Here is a 22178-nt window from a genome sequence, read left to right as displayed (position 1 = left end):
AACGATGAAGAAACTCTTGTTGCCGAGAATTGTCTGCCACAAAATTCATATTAAAAGATCCCAAAAAAACTTATGACACAGTATGTAGTTTCTAATAGAAAGGAATTTGATAGATATGATGATTTTTGACTGAACAAAATCGCCTAATTTAGAAAAAAATGCTCTGAATGGTTTCTCCAGTACGAATAGATGGTATTAGATTTATTATGGCAACATAGCGTTTCAGCCTTAATAAAAACACATTGAATTTTAAAGACCAAATAATAATCAGCTAATTTTATTTTGGAACTTATTACACACTCGCCTACACAACAAAATAAAAGTAAATTAAGCCTCTTTGAATACACAACTCCCCTATAAAATTGGGCCAATAGCGCCTGCACTATACCATTTTCACCTAATAACATAATTAATTGTTTACAGAAATATGCATTTTGAAAATTTTAAGTATATATCAGGTAGTTACATTTTCCACATTCTAATGTTCATCAGATTCGCATTTTATATCATTAGCACGATACCTGAGGAAGGAAAAGAAATAGCGCGCTGAAACTATCATAGCATGTTCTGGACGCATTCGTGTTTGCAAACAGACCAATTCGGTTATTTAGGATTTATCTCTTAAACCGTAAAAGATAGCAGAAAGGTTTAAATGCAATAAATATTCCTTTCAAAAAGCAAACAACTTTTGTTAGTAAAATCTATGAACTTGCCCCAATGTTAGGTAAAACTAGAGATTTATACACCTATCTAATATTTAAAATATGGCAAGTCAATAAAGACACTCTGTGTATGTGATCGATCAAAAAATCGATGAAAAAATCTGTTCAATTTCAAATTGTGAGAAAGTCGACTTGAGATTTAATTTACTATGAAATAATATTTTATATAATCATGTGTGTTTATTTCTGTTCAATAATACGATCATAAATATATTTATTATATTTGACACACATTGTTCAAAAATGATTTCGATAATACTCTATAAGTTTGTAAAAAATTTGGTCAAATAATAATGACAACTATTTTTTTTTATCGCTTTAGGTAAAGAATTTTTACTAAACGTACAACAAAGTGCAGTTGATTTTGGAAATTTTTTAGAAATACGCAAAATCTAAGCGTTATTAACTTCTAAGTATACAAAGAGGAACATATAATGGAAGTGACGTCATGTCTATGAATCTTTATAGAAACTTCAAATAAAACTATATTTTACAAGAAAGGGGCAGACAGCAATTTTCGAAAGTTTAAAACTTCTTCGATTTTGAATCAGTTTTAATTTCATTTTCAAGATGTGTTATTTTATTAAGCATCTTCGTGTGTGTCAATTGATACGGCAGTAGAACGTTGGGCTAAGCAGATTTATCGGAAAAGCTATGATAATATCAAACTAATGAATGTCAGTCGACTGAATGTCGACTGTCGAAAAGACTGTTAAAGAAGAAAGCAAGACGAAAGTCGTGAATAGATCGGTGACTTTAATGGGAAAAATGGAATTTCAGAAAACAGTTTGTCTTTATAAATGGTCTAAATAGAGATAGTTCCTTCTGCGAATTCTAGTAAATAATAGTGGCAAATTTATATAAGATCTTCAACGGTTGGGTACGCTTTGCTGGATACACTTATTCCATTGTGTTGTTATAAATGTCACTGGATCTGACAGACTCTCCGTTTCCACTGCCATTTTAATACCTTGGCAGTAAAGGGGGTGTATTCTAACGGCTGGTGTTGAACGGTTAACAAAAATTATTTAGACAACTTAAGAAAGAAGTAAAGTTGGTAAGTATAGGATTCTACATTTCTATAAATCCGTACAATAGTTGAAATAACCTCCTAAATTATTATTCATTTTTTGTGCTCCAAAAACTCAAACAAGTATCCAAATATAATGAGATTTGGTATACACAGTCTGAATATAAAAATAAAAGGTCAAACACAAAGTTTAAAATTTGTTTAATAAAGTTTCGCAGTTTTTTCTCAGAATGTGAATGGCATTACATTCGAATTCTTATTTAAAGACCTACTTTTTTCAAGTAGGTAGTTTCCATTCACGCTAATTTTTATATAGACAAACCTAAAACTTTGGTCGAAATCATTATTTTGTTATTTTTTAGGCGCTCGGTATTTAAACACACAAATTAAACGACAGTGATATTATATGTATATAATATCTCAAACGTTATGGTATTATATGTCGGAAACCGAATGTATTCAAATGTCAAGTACTGAATAAATAATGTATTAAATATATGTTTATGTATAATAACATATTTATTTATTAGTGTTGTTCCAGCTAACACTAACAAAGTTTAAAAAAACTTGGGAGCAGCAAAGCTCCATCACTAAAGTTACATTCCTCCCGCCCATCAAATATTTTTTCTTGTTGGATGCTTTGTTTTGAAACAAAACAATCGCGAAAAATATGGTATTTCTCAATGAAATTTCTTTATGTAGAAATACCGGAATGAAAAAGTGCAATAAAGTAAAATTTCCACTGAAAAAAAACTTATTCTTGACAATAAAACATCTTATATTTCAATTTTTATCCCTCTAGATCAGATTAGTTAGGATGGGGTAGTTTTCAAAGCTTTAAAAACCACTAACAACATGATTTTGTGGTATAAAAATGGAAAAAGAGCTGTGAAGTTATCACCCTCAAAAAGCACATCCTTGACACTAACCGTAAATGCATTCTAACCCGCAGTTTTGAACCCTCAAGCTCAATAAAAATAACAATAATACAACCAATATTTTTGCTTGAAGCATTTGTATCGATAAAACTTATTTTTCGAGTCACAAGCAAATGTCAACTTAAAAATAAAACAGCCTGTTTATAATAAATATATATGATAGGGAGCCGGGTAAAACTCTGAGACCCACAAAGTCCTAGTCAGTTGCATATACCATGCATTACACAAATTTGTTCTTGTGGATGTTGTCGTAGAATCATAAAAAAAGAGAGTTTAGACCTGGAGCATTACTAATATCGTATATAAAGTATTTTGTAATAAATATATGCCGCCATTAGTATGCAGAAAAAAAACACTTTGAATTTCAAGTGGACACAATTGTTACATTTTTATTTACGATATGAAAATATTCGAAAACATCCTTATATAATAATAAATATCCAACGAATTATGTTTATGTTTGAAAAGTATGATTTGTTTATTATATCTGCCAAGATATCTATCATTGTTTTCTGCAATAATCGAAATTGTTTATGATTTCTGAAAAAGTAACTGTTTTTACATTTTAAGTCTCCTATCGTTACAATGCAGATTATAGTTAATTTGAAGTATCAACGATCCAATTTAATGGTGACAAGGTCTGGGAAAAGATATTACGAGAATGTCAAGACAAGCGTTTCAGTAACTCTTCAAAATTTAAAACTTTCTGTCAATACAGCGCATTCTATTATTGAGATATGGAAAAAAATTTTATCTTTGATTTAATTTATCAAAAACCAACACGCTTTTCAATGATTTGCAGTTTCTTCTAATTTTCGTCTGTTAGATCTATAACAATTAAATCACGAGTATTGATCGTAAAGAAACAGCTATATAATTTACAAAGATGTACAAAAAACATCTATTAACAAAAAAAGCTGAGCAAGTGATACTGTTCCTTATCGATAGGTTTTGTTAATTTTTTTTAATTTACCGTAATACTAGTTTCCACGCTTAGCTTTTGCCAATCTATAATCTTACCGTTTTTACGCAACGATCGGCACTAGATGATCTGCCTTGGTATCTTTCAGGAAAAATTGTGAAGGATAAAATAACTACACAGGAACGATGGTTAAACCTCGCACAGACTATGAAAGGTCAAAGCGTGTTGGGAAGTAAAAAAATGTTTTACAAAAATCATATTGTACTTAATTAAAGTTTTTATTTGATTAATTTTATCGCTATCCCAAATTCATCATGTTTAGGTTTAAGAACTGTTCCTGTTTCAAATTCCATTGGAATAGGACATTTTTCAGTAGCAATCACTTCAAAATTATTTATTAAATGCACCAAGAAAATTTTGATTTCCATTAAAACAAAACGAGACGCTGAAAAAATTAGAGCTTATTTAAGGTGTATATTTTACGAACTGTTGTACTGTACTGCTACAGTAGTGGTAATTTTTTTCCCACATGTTATAAGAATACTTTTTGTAAAAAATACTGACCTATACACAATCGAGGTCCAACCCCAAATGGTAGATATGTATAAGGATTCATTTTTTCTCTATTTTCATCAGTAAAACGTTCTGGATCGAATTTATTTGGATTGGGAAAGTATTTTGGATCATAATGTAAGCCCATCACTGGAATATTAATTGGCATTCCTGGTACTAAGTCAATTGATTCAGTAGCTGTTTTAATTGTATAAGCTTTGGTACAAACTCGATCCAACATACCAGCTGGCGGATATTTTCGTAAAACTTCTGTAAAATAAAATATTATTTAGAAACCTTTTGAAAATTTTTCATGTTTTGAAATTTACCTGTTACAACCATATCTAGATATTTCATTTTCTTTAAAATATCGTAATCTAGTTTTCCATTATTTTTCTGTAATAGCTCACGAATTTCTTTGCGTAATTTGTCTTGAATTTCAGGCTGAATAGCTAATTCGTATCCTGCAAAGCTTATGGTCAGTGCAACATTTATGAAACCAGCAATAAAAAATATAAAACTTTGAGCAGTTATATCGTCAATGTCCAATACTAAAACAAATAATTCCTTTTTTAGTAATATGAGTATCCAATGTCAACTTCGAGAATATCTGACTGCATTTCCCCTTCCAAAAATGGGTAATAGGCGCCACAAGCTTAATATTGATGAATATTCGTTCAGAACGCTTCAAATAAGAAGACAATTAACTAACAAATACAAAAAACATTTTTTCAAAAATCAGCTCGGCAAAAAAGAAAGATTGACGCACGTGCAATCAAATTTTTCATTAAAATTAATTAAAATTTTTAACTATTGTTTTAAAAAAAAAAAAGAAACAATTATTCTAATCGATTAATAAACCCTAAAGTAAATTAAATAATAAATTTATATTAAATTTAGAATTTGGGTTCATTATATTTTTTTTTTAAGTATTTGCGGCAAAGAACAAGAATCTGCACCAAAAGATAAGTAGTTCCCAGCAGTGGATTATCCCTAAGACAAACTAGGTACGTGCCTAGGAGCGCAAAGTTACTTAAGAGAGTACGCGTGGAAGTTTTAAAACAAAGAAAAATGTTATATTAAGCTATTAAGGGTGAAAACTTTATAAAAAGCAAACCTCTAAATCAGTTTTTCATTGATATCGTTAAAATTGACTAAACAAAAATCTGAAAGCCAATAACCAAAATTTATCCTTTAATTACAAGACGAAAAAAAAGTTTTTTAATCTTCTTAGCTAGAAATAGTATAATAGAATCTAAACCTTCTAAAAAAATTATTATTATGATTCAATCAAAAAACTAACACCTATTGATAGGTGATAGAGACAAAATTAATGGTTCGGGATCCATCACTAATTTTACAAGCAAATAACTGCTCATCAAATTTTAGCAGTCACACCCATTACAAACATTTTTGAATATACTAACAATTTTTGGACAGCTCCAACTTTTGGTCATTATCACTTTTTTCATTAATTTTATTCATTTGTTCTTTTTTAGCTTCCAATAATAAATGGATTAAATCATATCTAACAATATTTTGTGTTTTTCGAATACGAATCGATTCTTCAACAATATTTCGAAAGAATTCATAAATTTTACTTGGAAATAATGATAGGTTGAATATCTGTAAAATAATGAAAAATTTTAAACTGTCTTATCGTGTGCTTCGATATTTGATATTTTGTTTTCCATAAATTCAATACTCGTGACACAGTTAAAAATTCAATTGTCTTTATTACCAAACTAACATTTATCAATTTTTAAAAATTCAGACTAAAACAAACTTACCTTTTTCACAATTTTTGGGAAAGCGGCAACAACAAACCGCCAGAATGGAAATTTGGATACCTCCTGACCAGTTTCAAAGAAAACATTTGTTTTATCGGCTAATGAATTCACTTGAATACCAAATGCAGAGGTCGCAATTACATCGTTAGTAAATCTTGATGTTGCATCCAAAATATCAATTTTTACTGTTTTATCGCTCGTTTGTTTAAATAACTGAGCATAATAATCCATAGTTTGTTCACTACATTCTGACACTAAATCTACCATACCACGTAATTTACTTCCGGTAAATATTGGCGAAAGAATTGTTCTCATATCTCGCCATTTTTTATCTGAAAATGAATTAGGAATATTAAATTTACCTAGATCGTTTCTTCATATTTTTAGCCTTGACAAAAGACAGTAGCTCCCAAAAAGATGAATCGATTTTTAATAGTTCTTTAAGGCTGTTTTAATCAGGATGATTTAAAAGTTTATCAGCTTTTTTTCTTATTAGTGAAATAATTTTCACGTAAATGATAGTATAAATCCAATATACCTGGTAACATTTTGTAGCCTCACCTTTCAATGCAAACAAACTTTTTCCCAATAATAGATCGTCTTTGAAAAATATGTCCACATGATTAGTAAAATGTTCAAAGTCTTTAACACAAATATTGCGTAAAATATCGGGATCCTTTACCATTAATTGTGGTGTTCGAAGCAGAAAGGAACCATAAACCCTGTAAAATAAAATTTTTCGCAATTAATTTTAAAAAACACAGAATAATGTTTTTGAAATTACTTACTGTTTATCGGGGAAACCATTATATGCCTTGGCAATTTCTAACGAAAAATTATCCTTTTGTAGAAAAGTACAATATGTATCGTAATATGCATTTCTTGGTTTATAATATGGTATACCACGTGATTCCCAATATTTATAAACATTAGTTATAGCATAATGTATCAAATACAAAATTACAATCAGTGCAATTATAGCAAACATCTTCAAGTTTTGAATTTCAATTAACACAAAAATTAAATTCAACAAAAATTCATAATGATTTATCTCATATTTTTTACAATCTAGAAAAAAATAAGCTAAAAACAAATAAATGTTAATATAAGTGTTTTCAATTAGGATTGCTAAATCATTCCATGGCAAGTTTTAATTTTAAATAAATAGAATATGTTATGAACAATAGTTTAAATTAGCTATTATTATTTGAATTTGAATTAATTTTTATTTATAAAACAAAAACATTTTGGCAATTTATTTAGAATTTAGTCTTATCTTCCAAAATAAAATAAAAATAAAAAATTCAATGGAAAAGTAGAAAATTCTTTAAGTGAACATTTTCGTAATTTTAAGGTCAAATCTGTCAATTTACTTTTTAATATTTCAAAGAGTATTTTATTATTTGAATCAAATTTTTTAAAATAATTCGTTAAACTTTTCAAAACAAATTTTAACAAGTCCAGAATACTTTCTGAAATCCAGGCTAAAAATCGATCCGATTCGTGGTTCTCGATCCATGATATTGTACCGTTAATATTGAATTTCGATTATTTATACCTTCAACGTGTATATCAATGTCTGTATTATAAAGACTCGTATTTTGACTATTTTATTGCATTTCTTAATATAATTTAGATAGTCTTCTTATTAGGGATTTGTACTCGAAGAATCCTAACAAGACCTTAATACTAAGCTTATATCTTGTATATCATCCTTACCTTGTAAACTAGAAAGGACCCTAAATTACCCGTACTGGATGAAAGAAAACACAAATTTTTGGGTACAAACAAACATAGGATAAAATATACATAAGATTCTCGAGAATCCGAAACATTCAACACTTTTCGTGCGAACTTTCTACATCCCTTTCTACGCCCTTGACAGTACAATGATATACATGCAACAAATAGTGTAATCCGAGGAATCCTGATTTATAACGAGTCACCAGTATCAATACTCACCACAACAATACTTGAATTGTTGAGTGGTACGAAGCCCTGGTGTGCAATTTTGAGACTGATAAAGAAGTATTTTTGAGAAAAAGGATCGTATTTGAACATAATGATCGTATTTGAATAATTATCAAAATTTCGAATAATATATAATACTCTTCACTCTTAAAAGATTTTTGAGAAAAATCGAGTACAACAAAAATAATGTGATATTAGAAACAAGAATAAAATTATAAAATATACAACAATTAGATCAATAAATTCAGTTTTAATTGATTGTTAATAATACTAATTCACTGTGCGTAAAGGTAAAAAATTTGATTCACTATTGTGAATAAAAAATATAACTTACTCAAATATTTCACAAAAAATAAGTTCACTCAAATATTCACTATTTTAATAAGTGTTTATGTTTTTTTTATCAGTGTAGTATGACAGCTATTGTTTATATTAATTCAACTTTTAGTTTCACTATTACGATTGATAGTAACATTTATTATCTCACAATGTATCAACAAACAGAATAATGTGTGCTGTAATAAAACATAATTAGTGATCTAAGCAGGATATAAATTATTTTATTAATGACCTTCATATCAAGTCAATGCGAACAAAATACTCAATGTAAAAAACTATACTATAATTGATAAAATTCATAAATTTTATACTATCGGGTATTAAGACGTTACGTCAGAATGGGGTCAATTTAAGTTAAGTAGTGCCTATGTTAATTTAAGAACAAACTCTGCAATTTAATACATAATAGATATGTGTACAATTACTACATAGAACTGTATTTACCTTGATTCAAAAGAGTCTTACAAGAAATGATCCAAAAATTTAGGGACGAACAGTTGAACTAGACTTAAATATATTCTTTTCAAAAACATATATACTTCTTTTGGCATCAATAAAATCTATTTAAATAAATACCCAGGAGTATTGGTGGAGGTAAAATAATTTTTAAACAATCTGTTCGTGTGAATGCGAAAATAGGTTTTACCATAGTTTAGCATAGGAACGGAAAATACCATGCTGGAAATACCTTAATGAAAATAATAAACAATATTCCTTAATTACAATCAAGGTCAAGAAGATTTATATGATGGGTCAGAAATGTGTAAATTGAAGTTAAAAATTACTGTAATTAGGGAATTCATAACATTATAAAACCATTAAAAAATATTCACTAACATCTTTCGAAGCTACATTTAGGAATTTGAATTGAAAATTTCGTACATTCATAATGCTTGTCTATTTGCAGTTCGAGGCATATCATATAATGAACGTACTTGAAATATGAATGGAAAATCGTCACTCATTGTCTAAGTATGTTCATTTTGTTATGGTTTAATATCAGCGTACCACGAAATGTTATGCGTATTTATACTTCGTGCTGAGTTCCTATAAATTTAAATTTTTACTTTAGTCAAGTACTTTACCGGCTAGTAGCCGAGTTAGTTATGGCGTCTTCACTTGATTTACTACTGGCGAGAAGATTGCGGGTTCGAAACCAGGCAGTGGCAGTGTGAAAAAAAAAGTTAATGGGGCGGTAAATTGATCACACTGTCATCGCTTGGATAAGAGCGAAGTAACCAACACCACCCACATCATCTTGTATATTCGGATGTAATTTAACAAATAAATAAAGATTGAAATTAATGATGTGGGTGGCCTCTGTTCTAGACGTGGTCTGAGAAACGGAGGTTAAAACCCCATTATTATTATATATAAATAAGCACCACTTAGCTTACAATTTATTGAATCACTTAAGTGACCAATTATCAAATCAAAAAAACAATAATATTTGTGAATTTTATTATCTAGATCGACGCAAGCAATATAAGTAATAATAAAGTGTTCCCTTACATTTATTAATCAGGTAGACAGCAGATTACCAATTAAATTTGCGACATTACACATCAAACTGTAAAACTAAACCTAATACCATAACAAAACTTAAAATGAAATTGGAATTTATTAAGGTATTTCCAGCATGGTATCTGCAGTTCCTATGCTAAAGCTATGGTTAAAATTTTTTTCGACATAATTTAACGAAAAATTAAATTTAAGAATTTAATAATGCTTACTATTAATTCCCAAAGTTTCAGAAATTTTGACCGTTTAAAATGGGAAATAATTATGCCAACGTCCCAATTTCGATCAATTTACGTCAAAATTAATATCTCGAAAGTGAAAATTAATTTCTAAATTTTTTTTTTAGAATTTTATTGTATAAACATTTTTTTCTACTTTTTCTTCAATATATAATAATATCATAAAAAATAGTTGGAGAGACCGGACATTTTACATGCTTTAAATGGGACATGACCCTCAAAATCGCGAACTTTGTCTTTAAATATCTCGCGATCTAAACGGCCAAAAATTATGAAATTTTAGGAATTCATAAATAAAGCTATTATAAACCCGAGAAAAAAAATTCGGCCAAATCTGTCGAAAAGTGATTTCATGCTGGAACTACCTTAAATGAACGAAAAAAAATTATTAACATCACTTCAATTATGTCTGCCGCCTTGTCTAATTAGAAGTTTCTAAACATTTTAAAAAAGCAATTTCATATACGCTACACGTAAAGTAAAGTTTTTCACCTGAAGTGATAAAAATTTAGCCATCATTATTATAAGCAGCATTAAAACATGAAACGCAAGTTTGTAAAGCTTAAAAATATTGATGCTACGAACAAAATTTTGGTATAGGTGTTCATAAAGACATGTAATTGGTTCATTGGTTCATTTTCGTTTCCACCTTGTAAACCTTTAGAGATAGAACAAAAGTTTAAATATAAATAATGTACTATATAAATGATTTCAAATCGAATAGTTTATTTTCACTTGTTTTATTTAAAATTACTTTGCGTTTATATTTTTGACTAGTCAATAAATTAAAAACATTAGTAAAAAAATTCATTTATTTAAAACTAAATCACACACAAATTATATACATATATACAAAAAAACATTAAAATTTATTAATTATTGTCTTATTTTAAATGCTAATCCATAAGTATCACCCTTAGGTTTAATAACAGCTCCTTTTTCTAATACCATTGGAATTGGTGTTTCATCAGTTGTCACAATTTCAAATGTTTTCAAAATGTGGAATAGTAATATTTTAGTTTCAATCAAAACAAAGCGATTTGCTAAAAAATTAAAATAAAATTTACTCTAAAGTAACGAAATTATTTTTATAAAGTAATCGTAACACTAGGATTAAAAAAGAATAATTATCTGGCATTAATTATTCCTGATATGAAAAAACATTATCTAAATAACCAGTTAGTGGTGTGGACGCTATTTTTTAAGACTTCAGCGAGTATTCTGGATGTAAGAGGAAGGCTTGGCTTCCCCATTGTCATGATGCAGGTGGCTTTATTAAACAGATTAATGAAAGATTTTACTGTGTTTGTATTGAGGGTAATTTCTTAATGCGTCCATAGGAACGTAGTACCACGCTGTCATCTATTTGTTTATTTCTTCAATTTGGGAAAATAATTTAGTATGTTAGTAAAAAAAAACTTATTTATATTTACCAATACAAATTCGTGGACCTAATCCAAACGGTATGTATGTATACGGATTCATTTTCGATTTGTTTGTTTCGTTAAAACGTTCTGGATCGAATTTCTTTGGATTTGGGAAATATTTTGGATCATTATGTAGACCACTTATCGGTATGCTCATGGTCATTCCAGGTTCCACGTTAATAACACCATCATTTGGTGTTTCAATTTTAAATGCCTTATTACAAACACGATCGCCTACCACAACCGGACTCCACTTACGTAATGTTTCTGAAATTCAAAACGGTCAATATATGATCAAAACGACACTTTTGAAAAATGAGGTTAGAGATATGCTTTTCAACAACAAAAAGATTGTTAATTAAATGGTTTTAAAGTAATAATTTTTTTTATTTTTCTCATTTTTGTTAAAATATTCATTGAAACACTTAATTAATTTATGCGTTAGGATATACTTCCATAGGAATACTCAACATGAAGGCCAAAAAAAGGGGGGGTGGCTGAACAAGAACTAAAAATTTGAAAATAAATTTTCCTTCTAAATTACCTAGCGTTGATTTATGTCTAGGTGATAAAAAGACACGAACATATATTGAGAGAAGAAATTATTTTTTCCATTTCAATTAATGCTAATGTAAAAGAAGCTTGTCTTAAAATATTGTTTATGTGAAACATGTCACAAATAACTGTAAAATTAATAGAGCAATGAACCAGCATTGAAGCTACCAGCCCATGAAGTATTTTTTAAATGATACTGTAACCATTAATAAAATCATCTAGTGCCAGGGCAAAAATGGTGCATAAAATTATTGTGTCTAATTCGTTAAAACTGGTGCTTCGATTGAAAACGCACTATTTATATGAACGTCCAGTTAGCTTGTAAACCCAAATTGTATAAAACATGCTCAATTTTTATGCGACATACCTGAAATAACCATTTCCAAATATTTCATTTGTTTAATAACATCATAATCAATTTTCCCATTATTTGCTTTTAGTACTTCCGTAATTTCGGCGTACACTTTCTTTTGGATTTCAGGATTTACGGCCATTTCATAAGACGCCATTGATATTGCCAATGCTACGTTAGAAAACCCAGCAATAAAAAATATAACCCCTTGAGCAGTTATATCATCGTTTGTGAGAACTGAAATCAAAATTTTAATTATAAACAGAAAATTTTCATTAATTTTGGTAATTTTTTAAATTATAACCATTATTTGTTGCAGAGATATTGTCCACTTTTCCATTGGATGCTTCAGCACGTTTGATCTGTTCTTTTCTAGCTTCCATTAATAGATGTATCATATCATGTCGAATAATATTTTTTTCTACTCGAACTCGGATAGTTTCATTGACAATTTGCCGGAAAAATTTATAAACATCTTCAGGAAATATTTTAATGTTAAAAGCCTAAAAAATTTCGATCCTCAGCAAATTTTCTAATATTTATAAGTATTAAGAAATTTTACTTGTTTTACGAATAGGGGTAAATTAAACAGCCATAGTCGCCATGATGTAAAACTCGAAACTTGTTGACCAACTCCAAAAAATTCATTATTCTTATCTTCCAAGGAGTTGACCTTAATTCCAAAAGCTGTGGATGCTATTACGTCATTTGTAAAACGTGTACAAGCATCAAAAATATCCACCTTCAAAGGATTATTGTTATTTTGTTGTTTTATTTTTTGAGCATAATATGTCACTGTTTGGTTACCACATTCTGACATCAACTCACATAATCCACGTAATTTACTGCCAGTGAATACTGGGCTTAATATTGTTCTCATATCACGCCATTTTTTATCTAAAAAACATAGTTTGATCTTTTTCATCAATTTTGAGCTTTTATTTTGGAATTTAATTTATGCTTTTATTGCCATTTGCAAGAAATGGTAAAATATAAGCTGTTATACTTCTCACAAAGTACAAACCATTGTATTTTTTAACAAGTCAAGGGAGAAATTTCGAATTTTACGTGTACCAAGAAACTATAAGAATCTAAGTATTTTATTTATAAAAACGGCTAAAAAATGTTTTACCTTTTAAAGCAAATAAATTTTTACCAAGCATCTCATCATTTCTGAAAAATACATCCTGATGATTTGTAAAATGTTCAAAATCTTTCACACAAATTTCACGCAATAAATCTGGGTCTCTTATCATAAGTTGAGGTTGACCAAAAGTAAATACTCCATACGCGCTATGAATGAAAGCAAGAAGAAAAAATTATATGAAACGTAAAGAATTGTTTATTCGTTGTGTGCGTAGTCATGGTGGGGATAATAAAATCGATGCCAGCGCTTTAAGTGAAAAATTTTGGAGATAAAGTGGGCTGTTATGACTAATTTGCAATTATTTACATGTTAATGATATAGAAACTGGCAAATTAAAATGATTGAAAAACACTAATTAATTAAACTTAATGCATTAAAAATTGTGAAAATAAGAAATCAAATTGTACAAATATTATTTTTCAAATGTTAATTATCGTAATTATTTATTTAAATTTGTGAAACAAGAATATTAAATTTTAAATGTAAGTTTTCAATGCAATCCACACAATTATATATGCATCCATTAATTCTATAATTAAAGTAGTGTATCGTTGTCATGGAAACGAAATTCACGCTCGGAGCGAATACACTCTATTAAGAAGTAACTAATACCGTTTGTCGGGGAAAGCCGTATATTGCTCGATCGCATCGTCCATAAAGTTTTTGTTAAAAAGTCGAAATGATTCTAAATATACACTATTCTTTAAGTAATATGGTATCCCACGCTTTTTCCAATAATTATACACATTTGAATAGTAGTAATGAATCAAGGCTGCTATTGTAATTAATCCAACGATTACGGTAATCATCTTATTTGATTATCTGCAATAGAAAACTTAATTATTAATTTGATCAATAATACTAATCTTACTATTGTCATGACTTTTTTTAGTTGTTTTAATTTTTTATCGATTTATCGACGCATTTTTAAACTACTTAGGTACTACTATATTCCAGAATATCTGCTAAATTAAGGCTACGTTTAATTTATAAATTATACAGGGTTTGTTCACACTATACGAAGATTATGGCTTAACGGCTTGTTTAGGCATAATCTTCGTATAGTGTGGAAGGACAGAATAAATGGAAGGTAATTCGCTGTACATTTTAAAATTATTTTCGTATTACAAACCTTCATGAAAAACACTTTTATTTTGATCGTAGAACCTAAAAATGAAATTACATAGTGTTCTATTAAAAAAAAAAAAAAAAGAAAAAAAAAACTTTGATACATTCCGAGTTTCCGGTCACACTCTTTATTACGAAAATCATTTTAAAATGTGCAGCTAATAATTCTCTTTCTATTTTTGAAAGAAAATTTTGTTCAATTCAAGCCGTTTAACCATAATTCTTCGTGTATAGCGTGAACAACCCTTTATATTTACATACTAGCTGAACCGATGAACTTTGTATCGCCTAACAGTCAAAAAATGTCGTGTTCGCTGGGTAATTTCAACTTAAAAAACAAAGCCTATCAAGCTACAACCTTCATTTCTCCTGAATTTTTAATCGCCTTTTGGTCAATGTTGAAGTTATATCTAGTTTTCTCATGTTTAATACATCGGACAAATTTTACGGCTATTGTTTACAAAAACACACCAACAAAAAAATGTACTTACTTTTTGATGTTAGTAAACACAGAAATTTGTTGATGAAAATCAAACAGTATAACTTAAACATGTAATGAATGATATTTTAATTTAATGAAAATAATCCGTTACTACAAATATAAACAATGACTTTCAGTTAATTTATACCAAAAAAAAGATAAGATATGCTGAAAAAATTTGATGAAAAGATTACACAACATCTATATACATACAAAAAGTTTATAAGTAGAGGTTGTATGATAGGTTTACACTAGTTTTCCATTCCCATACTAACTTTCCATTCCCATGAATACTAAGATAGGTATTAAAGCGAAATTGAGTCAGTTTCGCTTTAATACTTTTGGAAGTCCAAAACGGAATATGCTTTGTACAACCAATTCCCCTACTTGCAGGTAAACTTTTTTACGATTCACTCTTTATTTTGACACTCATTTTAGTTACAAAACGCCGTGTTTTTTAAGTTAAAAAAAGTTAAAAAAATACGTTCATTTTTCTACCATAAATAACTATTATAGACATTTCAAAAAGAGAAAGTTAAAAGAGCCTATGATGAGGGAAGTTAAGGAAAAGGACCGTTTCCGAGGAAATTCGAAAAATCTCCCTGAATTCTGTCTCGCATATTTCTAACTTTACATCCTAGATACTCTTAATAGTGGAAATTTTGTTGTTGCTGTTATTATACTGTCATTATGTTATCTTATGCATAGAAGTTAAAATACGCACTCGAAAGTAAATCATTGTAGATTATTTTGAATGAGTTTTATTTTTAACTTTTTAAGTAAAACGATGATTTAGCCATTTTCATTGTATCATTCTGAAATTTTTAAACATTAAATCATTTTATCTGTCAACTATCATCCATATACAGGAACAGGTACTTCAGGTTACCAAACCCCAAGTTGGAATTAACTAACAGAGATAATTGTTTGAATACTACGTACGAAATACGCATATGAAATGTGTTGATATTTGGACTTTTAATAATGTGCTTATCCAGAAAGTTTGTCCCTAATTTTATTCGTTAGAAATAAATAAACAAAAAGTTAAAAGAGGTTTATATAATATTTTAGTTGCTTCTAACATTATCAAAGTAAATACACTATAAGAAAGTCATTAGGTGCAGTAGGATTTTTTCTTCTTTTTTTAACCCCCGACCAACAAAGAGGAGTTTAAACCGATCACAACTCCAAAAGTGTTGATGATCTTCAAACGATTGAACAGATTTTCTTGAAACATAGCCAACACTCTCGATCAAATTCAAACAAACAAAAACAGTCTAAGAAGACGATCATCTCTTTAGTAGTTGTTATCTGGTAGGGAGCCCTAAATTGGAACTTGAAAATTTAAATAAGTAATATTACTTTTTTAAATAAGTAACAGTACACCGTGGGAGATCGACCTCCACCCATCTGATCACCACATTTTTTATGAAATTTTATTAATTGATAAGCACACACACCTATCTAAAATATAGCTTGTCTATCAAAAATTGTTCATGAATAATTTTTGATTAAATTAACTTTAATCATTTGTTTACTAAACAACTTTACTTTAAACTGAGTTTATAATATGAATAATATGCCTGGCTAGGTGTGCCTGCTTAGTTGTGTTCATGGATATATGGCAATCAGATTTGAACAGGTAGGTCAATATAGGTATAATTACAGCGATATGTTAACCAATCGAAAGTGGTATCAGAAGAAATATAATTTATTTACAAAAATAATGGTATAGGCTTATCTTAAAAAAAAGATTATGGTTTATAGTCTTGCCTATAAATTGCGACCACATATTGGAGAATATGCAAATCAGTATATTAAACACTTTTTCAGAAAAAATAATACAAAACTGTATATAACCTGTTTGTAGAAAACAAATATAATAGCAGATATAAAATCTCTATGCATCATATGATTATGACATATGACTATGCCAGGGACACAGGAGAACTCACTGGCAGTTTTCTCTTTCATTCATCATATCGCATCCACTTACAGGCTAGCACATTCCTGGCGTTCTCTATGTATATAAATTCTTTGGATTCAAAACCATTCATAAAAGATGTTTATATTACCTTTCAAAAATTTGAACTTTAACATTAAATTTTTAATTAAATGAACGATTAAAAAATGGTTTCGATAGATGACATTTTTTGTACTTGACGGGGAAAACAATTTTTTTGGAAGTGTCTCTTAATGGAAGGTAATCGAATTTTCTATCAATATTTTAATCCAAAATTATGTTATTGATGCCGAGATTTTTTCCCACTTTAACAATTTGGAATTAACGAGTCTCGAAATATTTAGAAGTCGTTCGGGTTTCAAAAGCACACCAGATATATAGAAAATATCCTTGCTTGCTGTACTATTAAAACAAGAACAAAATAATATTCATCAAATAATGTGAGTAAATTGGTACTTTGAATTAATTTTCATACAATTTTAAAAACTTCTTTATTGATTTTCTATAAACAATTATATTAATTATTATACATTTAATACTACAATAAATATAAGTTAAATATGTTAAATATCACATGTAAAAAAAATCATGAAGTCTCAAATTTTAAAAATTTTTAATGCTAAATAAAAAAATAAAAATTTGGTAAAATAAATTATAATTTACACGCTATTTTCTCAATTTGAATGCTAATCCGAAATTATCATTTTTGGGTTTCAGTGCAGCACCATTTTCTAATACCATGGGAATTGGTGTTTCATCAGTTGTCACAATTTCAAATGTTTTCAAAATTTGATACAATAATATTTTAGTTTCTACCAAAACAAAGCGATTGGCTAAAAAATAAACATAAACATAAAAACTATAGAGGCGTAATTATTTTTAAAATAAATATGTCTTCTAAATTTTATATCTGTGAACTTCTAAATTTTAAGTCTGAAGTCTTCTGTTTTTGACAAAAATATTTATAATGGATGTTTACCTATACAAATACGTGGACCAACTCCAAACGGAAGGTAAGCATATGGATGTATTTTGGATTTATTTGTTTCACTAAATCGTTCTGGATCGAATTTCTGTGGATTTGGAAAATATTTTGGATCATAATGCAGACCACTAATGGGTATATTTAAAGTCATTCCTGGTTTCACAGTAATATTTCCATCATTAGGTGTTTCAATTGTAAACTCTTTATTACATACACGATCTGTAGCGGATGCAGGAGTCCATTTTCTTAAAGTTTCTAAAATGAGAGATGTTATTAATAAAAGTCTTCATTTAATAGTTAACATTAGATGGGCAAGTAATTAGATGTTTGCAAATAAAGCAACTGAGCAGATGAGCACCTCCTCAGGCTCCTCGAACCTCAAATTGTAGTCTGGTCACGTCTTTCTTGTAAAACCACACGTATATTCGTCTTTCCATTAAAGATTTAGCACAAAATACTGCAAACTGCAGTACAAACTGGAGTAGTCAAATTTTGCAAAAGTAAAAAATTTTATGGAAATATTGGACCAAGTGATATTTACTGTAAAAAAGTAACCCTCTCGGTGTTAGCATTTCCATTTGAGATCGGTAACACATGTCAATACTAATATGCCGAAAAATGTCGAAAGGAGAAGTACTATCATTTATTATAATCTGTTCAAATGTTGAAAAAAATCCTAATTACAAATTTTCAAATCCAAATTCTAAATTTAAAAAATCATTAAAAGAATTATTTGCTCAAACCTGAAATAACCATATCGAAATACTTCATTTGTTTAATAGTATCATAGTCAATTTTTGCATTTCTTTTCTCTGTTTCTTTAATTTCAGCATAAAGCTCTTCCTGTACCTTTGGATTAACGGCTAGTTCGTATGCCGCGAAAGACATCGTTAACGCTACGTTAGTAAATCCAGCAACGAAAAATATAACACCTTGAGCAATTATTTCGTCATTTGTAAGAACTGAAAAAATATATTTAAAAAAAAAAAAACAAAATTCAAGCGCACAAAATTTAACTTACTAGAGTTTTTATTATTTTTTATTTATTTTTTTTTATTTTATTTAAGGTCCTTTTTAACGTCTAGGTCATTAGCGACCGCAGAGACTTACTAGAGTTTGTTTGGGGTAAATTTTCAATTTTTCCATTTCCTTCTTCGCTGCGTTTTATTTGTTCTTTTCTTGCTTCCAATAATAAATGAATCATATCAGGACGTATAATATTCTTTTCTAACCGAGCTGTGATAGTTTCATTGCCAATATTTCGGAAAAAGTCATATATATCATTGTCAAATATTTTTATATTGAAATACTATAAAAAAAAAGTTTGTTAGTTCTAGAAAAAAAAAGTTAATTCTATGATAACATAGTATAGACTTCAATTAATATTACTTCTCGTATAACAGCAGGCAAACCTAAAAGCCATAATTTCCATGTTGAAAAAGATGAAACTCTTTGACCAATTTTAAAAAAATCATTGTCTTTATCTTCCAAGGAATTCACTTTAATTCCAAAAGCTGTGGATGCAATTACGTCATTTGTAAAACGGGCGCAAGCATCAAAAATATTTACTTTTAAAGGCTTATCGTCATTTTGTTGTTTTATTCTTTGAACATAATATGCCGCTGTTTGATCACCACATTCTGACATCAATTCACTTAAGCCACGCAATTTACTGCCTGTGAATACTGGACTTAATATGGTTCTCATATCACGCCATTTTTTATCTAAAAAGTATTGAGGAATATTTTCATTTATTTTGAAATATTAAGTTTTTACTTTCTTTTTAAGAATAAGAATTTTTCTATTTAAATTTTATTGTCTATTATTTGTAAATACGTCATAGAATACATTGCTTTTCAAAAAAATGAGAAATTTATCCACCAAAATATTTGCTTTTAGTTTTTTACAGAGCCCGTTGAAGTAGTCTATAGTATGTATATTACTGATAATTGATAAATAAGAGTGGGCTCACAATTTTAGATCGACCAAACAAAATATGTTTGGTCGATCAAAAATTTTATTTTGAATAACATTCTGCAAAACCCAAATTAAAACGAGTTCAGGATGATAATCAAAATTTTACCTTTTAAAGCGAATAAATTTTTGCCAAGAATTTCATCATTTTGAAAAAATACACCTTGGTGATTTGTAAAGTGTTCAAAATCTTTTATACAAATGGTTCGAATTAATTCTGGATCTTTCACTATTAATTGAGGCATTCGAAAAAAGTATATCCCATAAGCACTATCGACAAAAATAAATATTAGTACAATGTTTTCAAATTTTTTCTCATTTTAATTAACATTTCTTACATTTTATCAGGAAATGCATTATACTGGTCGATTAACTCATTCATAACATTTTTTCGAAATATTCGAATTGATTCTAGATATGCATTACTTTCTTGGTAATATGGTATGCCACGTTTTTTCCAGTATTCATATGTACGAGTAAAATAATAATGAAATAACGCTAGTATGGTAACAACACCAACGATTATGGTAATCATTTTAAAATTTATATCTGTAATAAAAGTTAAAGTATGAATATTTTGTGGACCTACGTGAACTCGAAAACATCAATATCATTCATCTTGTTATATCTTTTCGATTTTGAGTTTTCGTGGTGATAGACTAATAGAAAGACATGCAGACAACCGGAAATGGACTAATTAAGTGATTTTATCAACGCCTATATCAAAATTTCATTGGTATCATCTAATTTCTAAGCGTTACAAACTTGGGACTAAAACTAGTACTCATATCTTGATATACATGGGATGCAGGATGCTTACATGAAATTTAAGTGAAAGCTTTTTGAAATGAAAACTTCTTTAGTCGCGTCTTTTTATTTAATAACTTTTTAGTAGGAGAACCAAATTTTATCTTGGTTTCCACCATGATTTGGAAGCGTCCCTGCAGTTTAGAAACATTGATCATAGTCAATATTTGGCTGGAAGACCCCCTGGAAAACGTAATGTGTTCTTGCCTTTTTAGTATATATATTTAGTATAATAGTTTTTTCTGTATAAGATATAGAAATGTTATATATCGATATGGATATGTGGTGGTGCATGGTTAATGCATGAAGGAAGTGCATTCAGCCTCTGAAAATAATTGAGGAGCTGATAAATGAAATTATCAGCAGAAAAGGTGGTAAGGCTATAAAGCCCATCACAATGGGCTACAGCGAAATAAAAATAAATATAAAAATTTAGCTTCCCCAGTAAATAGTAACAGACAAAGCTACAGCGAAACCTAACCGGGTTTAGCTAGAAAGTTATAATTTTAATTTTCAAATTATGAAATTTTAATTATTCATACTGTATCATTAAAAAAAACACATTTTTCCCAAAGTTTTCTCTTCTGTCGCACACGGAAGTTCACATGTCTGCTTTTTAGCTAAATAAAAACAATGTATTGTACGGGACTAGGGTACTTCAGGACGTAAATCGAAAAAAGTTTCGTTTGCATGTTTTTGATTCTGTAAAGTTCAGTAGGGAAAACGATTTCCATCGGATCCCATAAAAATCAAGTGAATGAATAGTTATCAATATAAACAATAAATAAAACTTACAAAATAGATTAACACTTGTAAAATAAACGCAAACACTGACAATGTTGTTTGTCAGATACTAACACTAATATTACGAAATAATACACTCATCAATTTGCTTTAAAACATCAACTATAACTATGTACAATGATTGCGTGTTATTTTATATTAATAACATTTTAGATTAGATACTTTTAGTTGCTCCGTTCTACGCGCTGATTTTAAACACATATATTTTATGATATTTAAATACTATATATGGACATTTATTACTATAAAAAAATCTGATATGAAACACTCGATCAATGTCTTTTGACGGGCAGGTAAAACAGATTCAAAAACACATATTGTCTGAGTATTATTAAAATTTAAGTTTTCAACTAGGGGAAAGTCGGTTATATTGTATCAGTTTTAAGGACTCAAAAATTTTTTTATGAATAGCCTTGCGAATATGAATGAATGAGAATCTCAAACTATATTATCTTGGTTATCATAAAATTTATTTTCTAGAATTCATGATAGAATTAGAAAAGGTTTGTTTGCTTTTTGAGAGCACATTTT

At 28.7% G+C, this 22178-nt stretch overlaps 1 protein-coding gene across 1 annotated transcript; it reads right to left on the bottom strand.

Moving 5' to 3' along the window:
* Positions 1 to 3869: 3869 nt before the first annotated feature.
* Positions 3870 to 21781, bottom strand: LOC123292640. The gene is made up of 23 exons (XM_044873354.1): positions 21639 to 21781; positions 20375 to 20585; positions 20146 to 20306; positions 19452 to 19786; positions 19173 to 19371; positions 18806 to 19024; positions 18057 to 18317; positions 17745 to 17910; positions 15390 to 15407; positions 14118 to 14321; positions 13491 to 13651; positions 12921 to 13255; positions 12663 to 12861; positions 12374 to 12595; positions 11458 to 11718; positions 10904 to 11067; positions 6743 to 7011; positions 6516 to 6676; positions 5955 to 6286; positions 5592 to 5790; positions 4494 to 4715; positions 4177 to 4434; positions 3870 to 4057 (listed from the first exon to the last, which is right to left on the bottom strand). The coding sequence occupies exons 2-23, from the start codon at positions 20569 to 20571 to the stop codon at positions 3891 to 3893; spliced, it is 4710 nt and encodes a 1569-aa protein (XP_044729289.1). The 5' UTR covers positions 20572 to 20585; positions 21639 to 21781; the 3' UTR covers positions 3870 to 3890.
* Between the last annotated feature and the right edge of the window lie 397 nt (positions 21782 to 22178).

This window comes from Chrysoperla carnea, chromosome 2 (assembly GCF_905475395.1).
Source record: "Chrysoperla carnea chromosome 2, inChrCarn1.1, whole genome shotgun sequence".
Classification (NCBI taxonomy): domain Eukaryota; kingdom Metazoa; phylum Arthropoda; class Insecta; order Neuroptera; family Chrysopidae; genus Chrysoperla; species Chrysoperla carnea.
The sequence above is the reverse complement of the archived record's forward strand: the minus strand, read 5'-3'. Positions and strand labels throughout refer to the sequence as shown.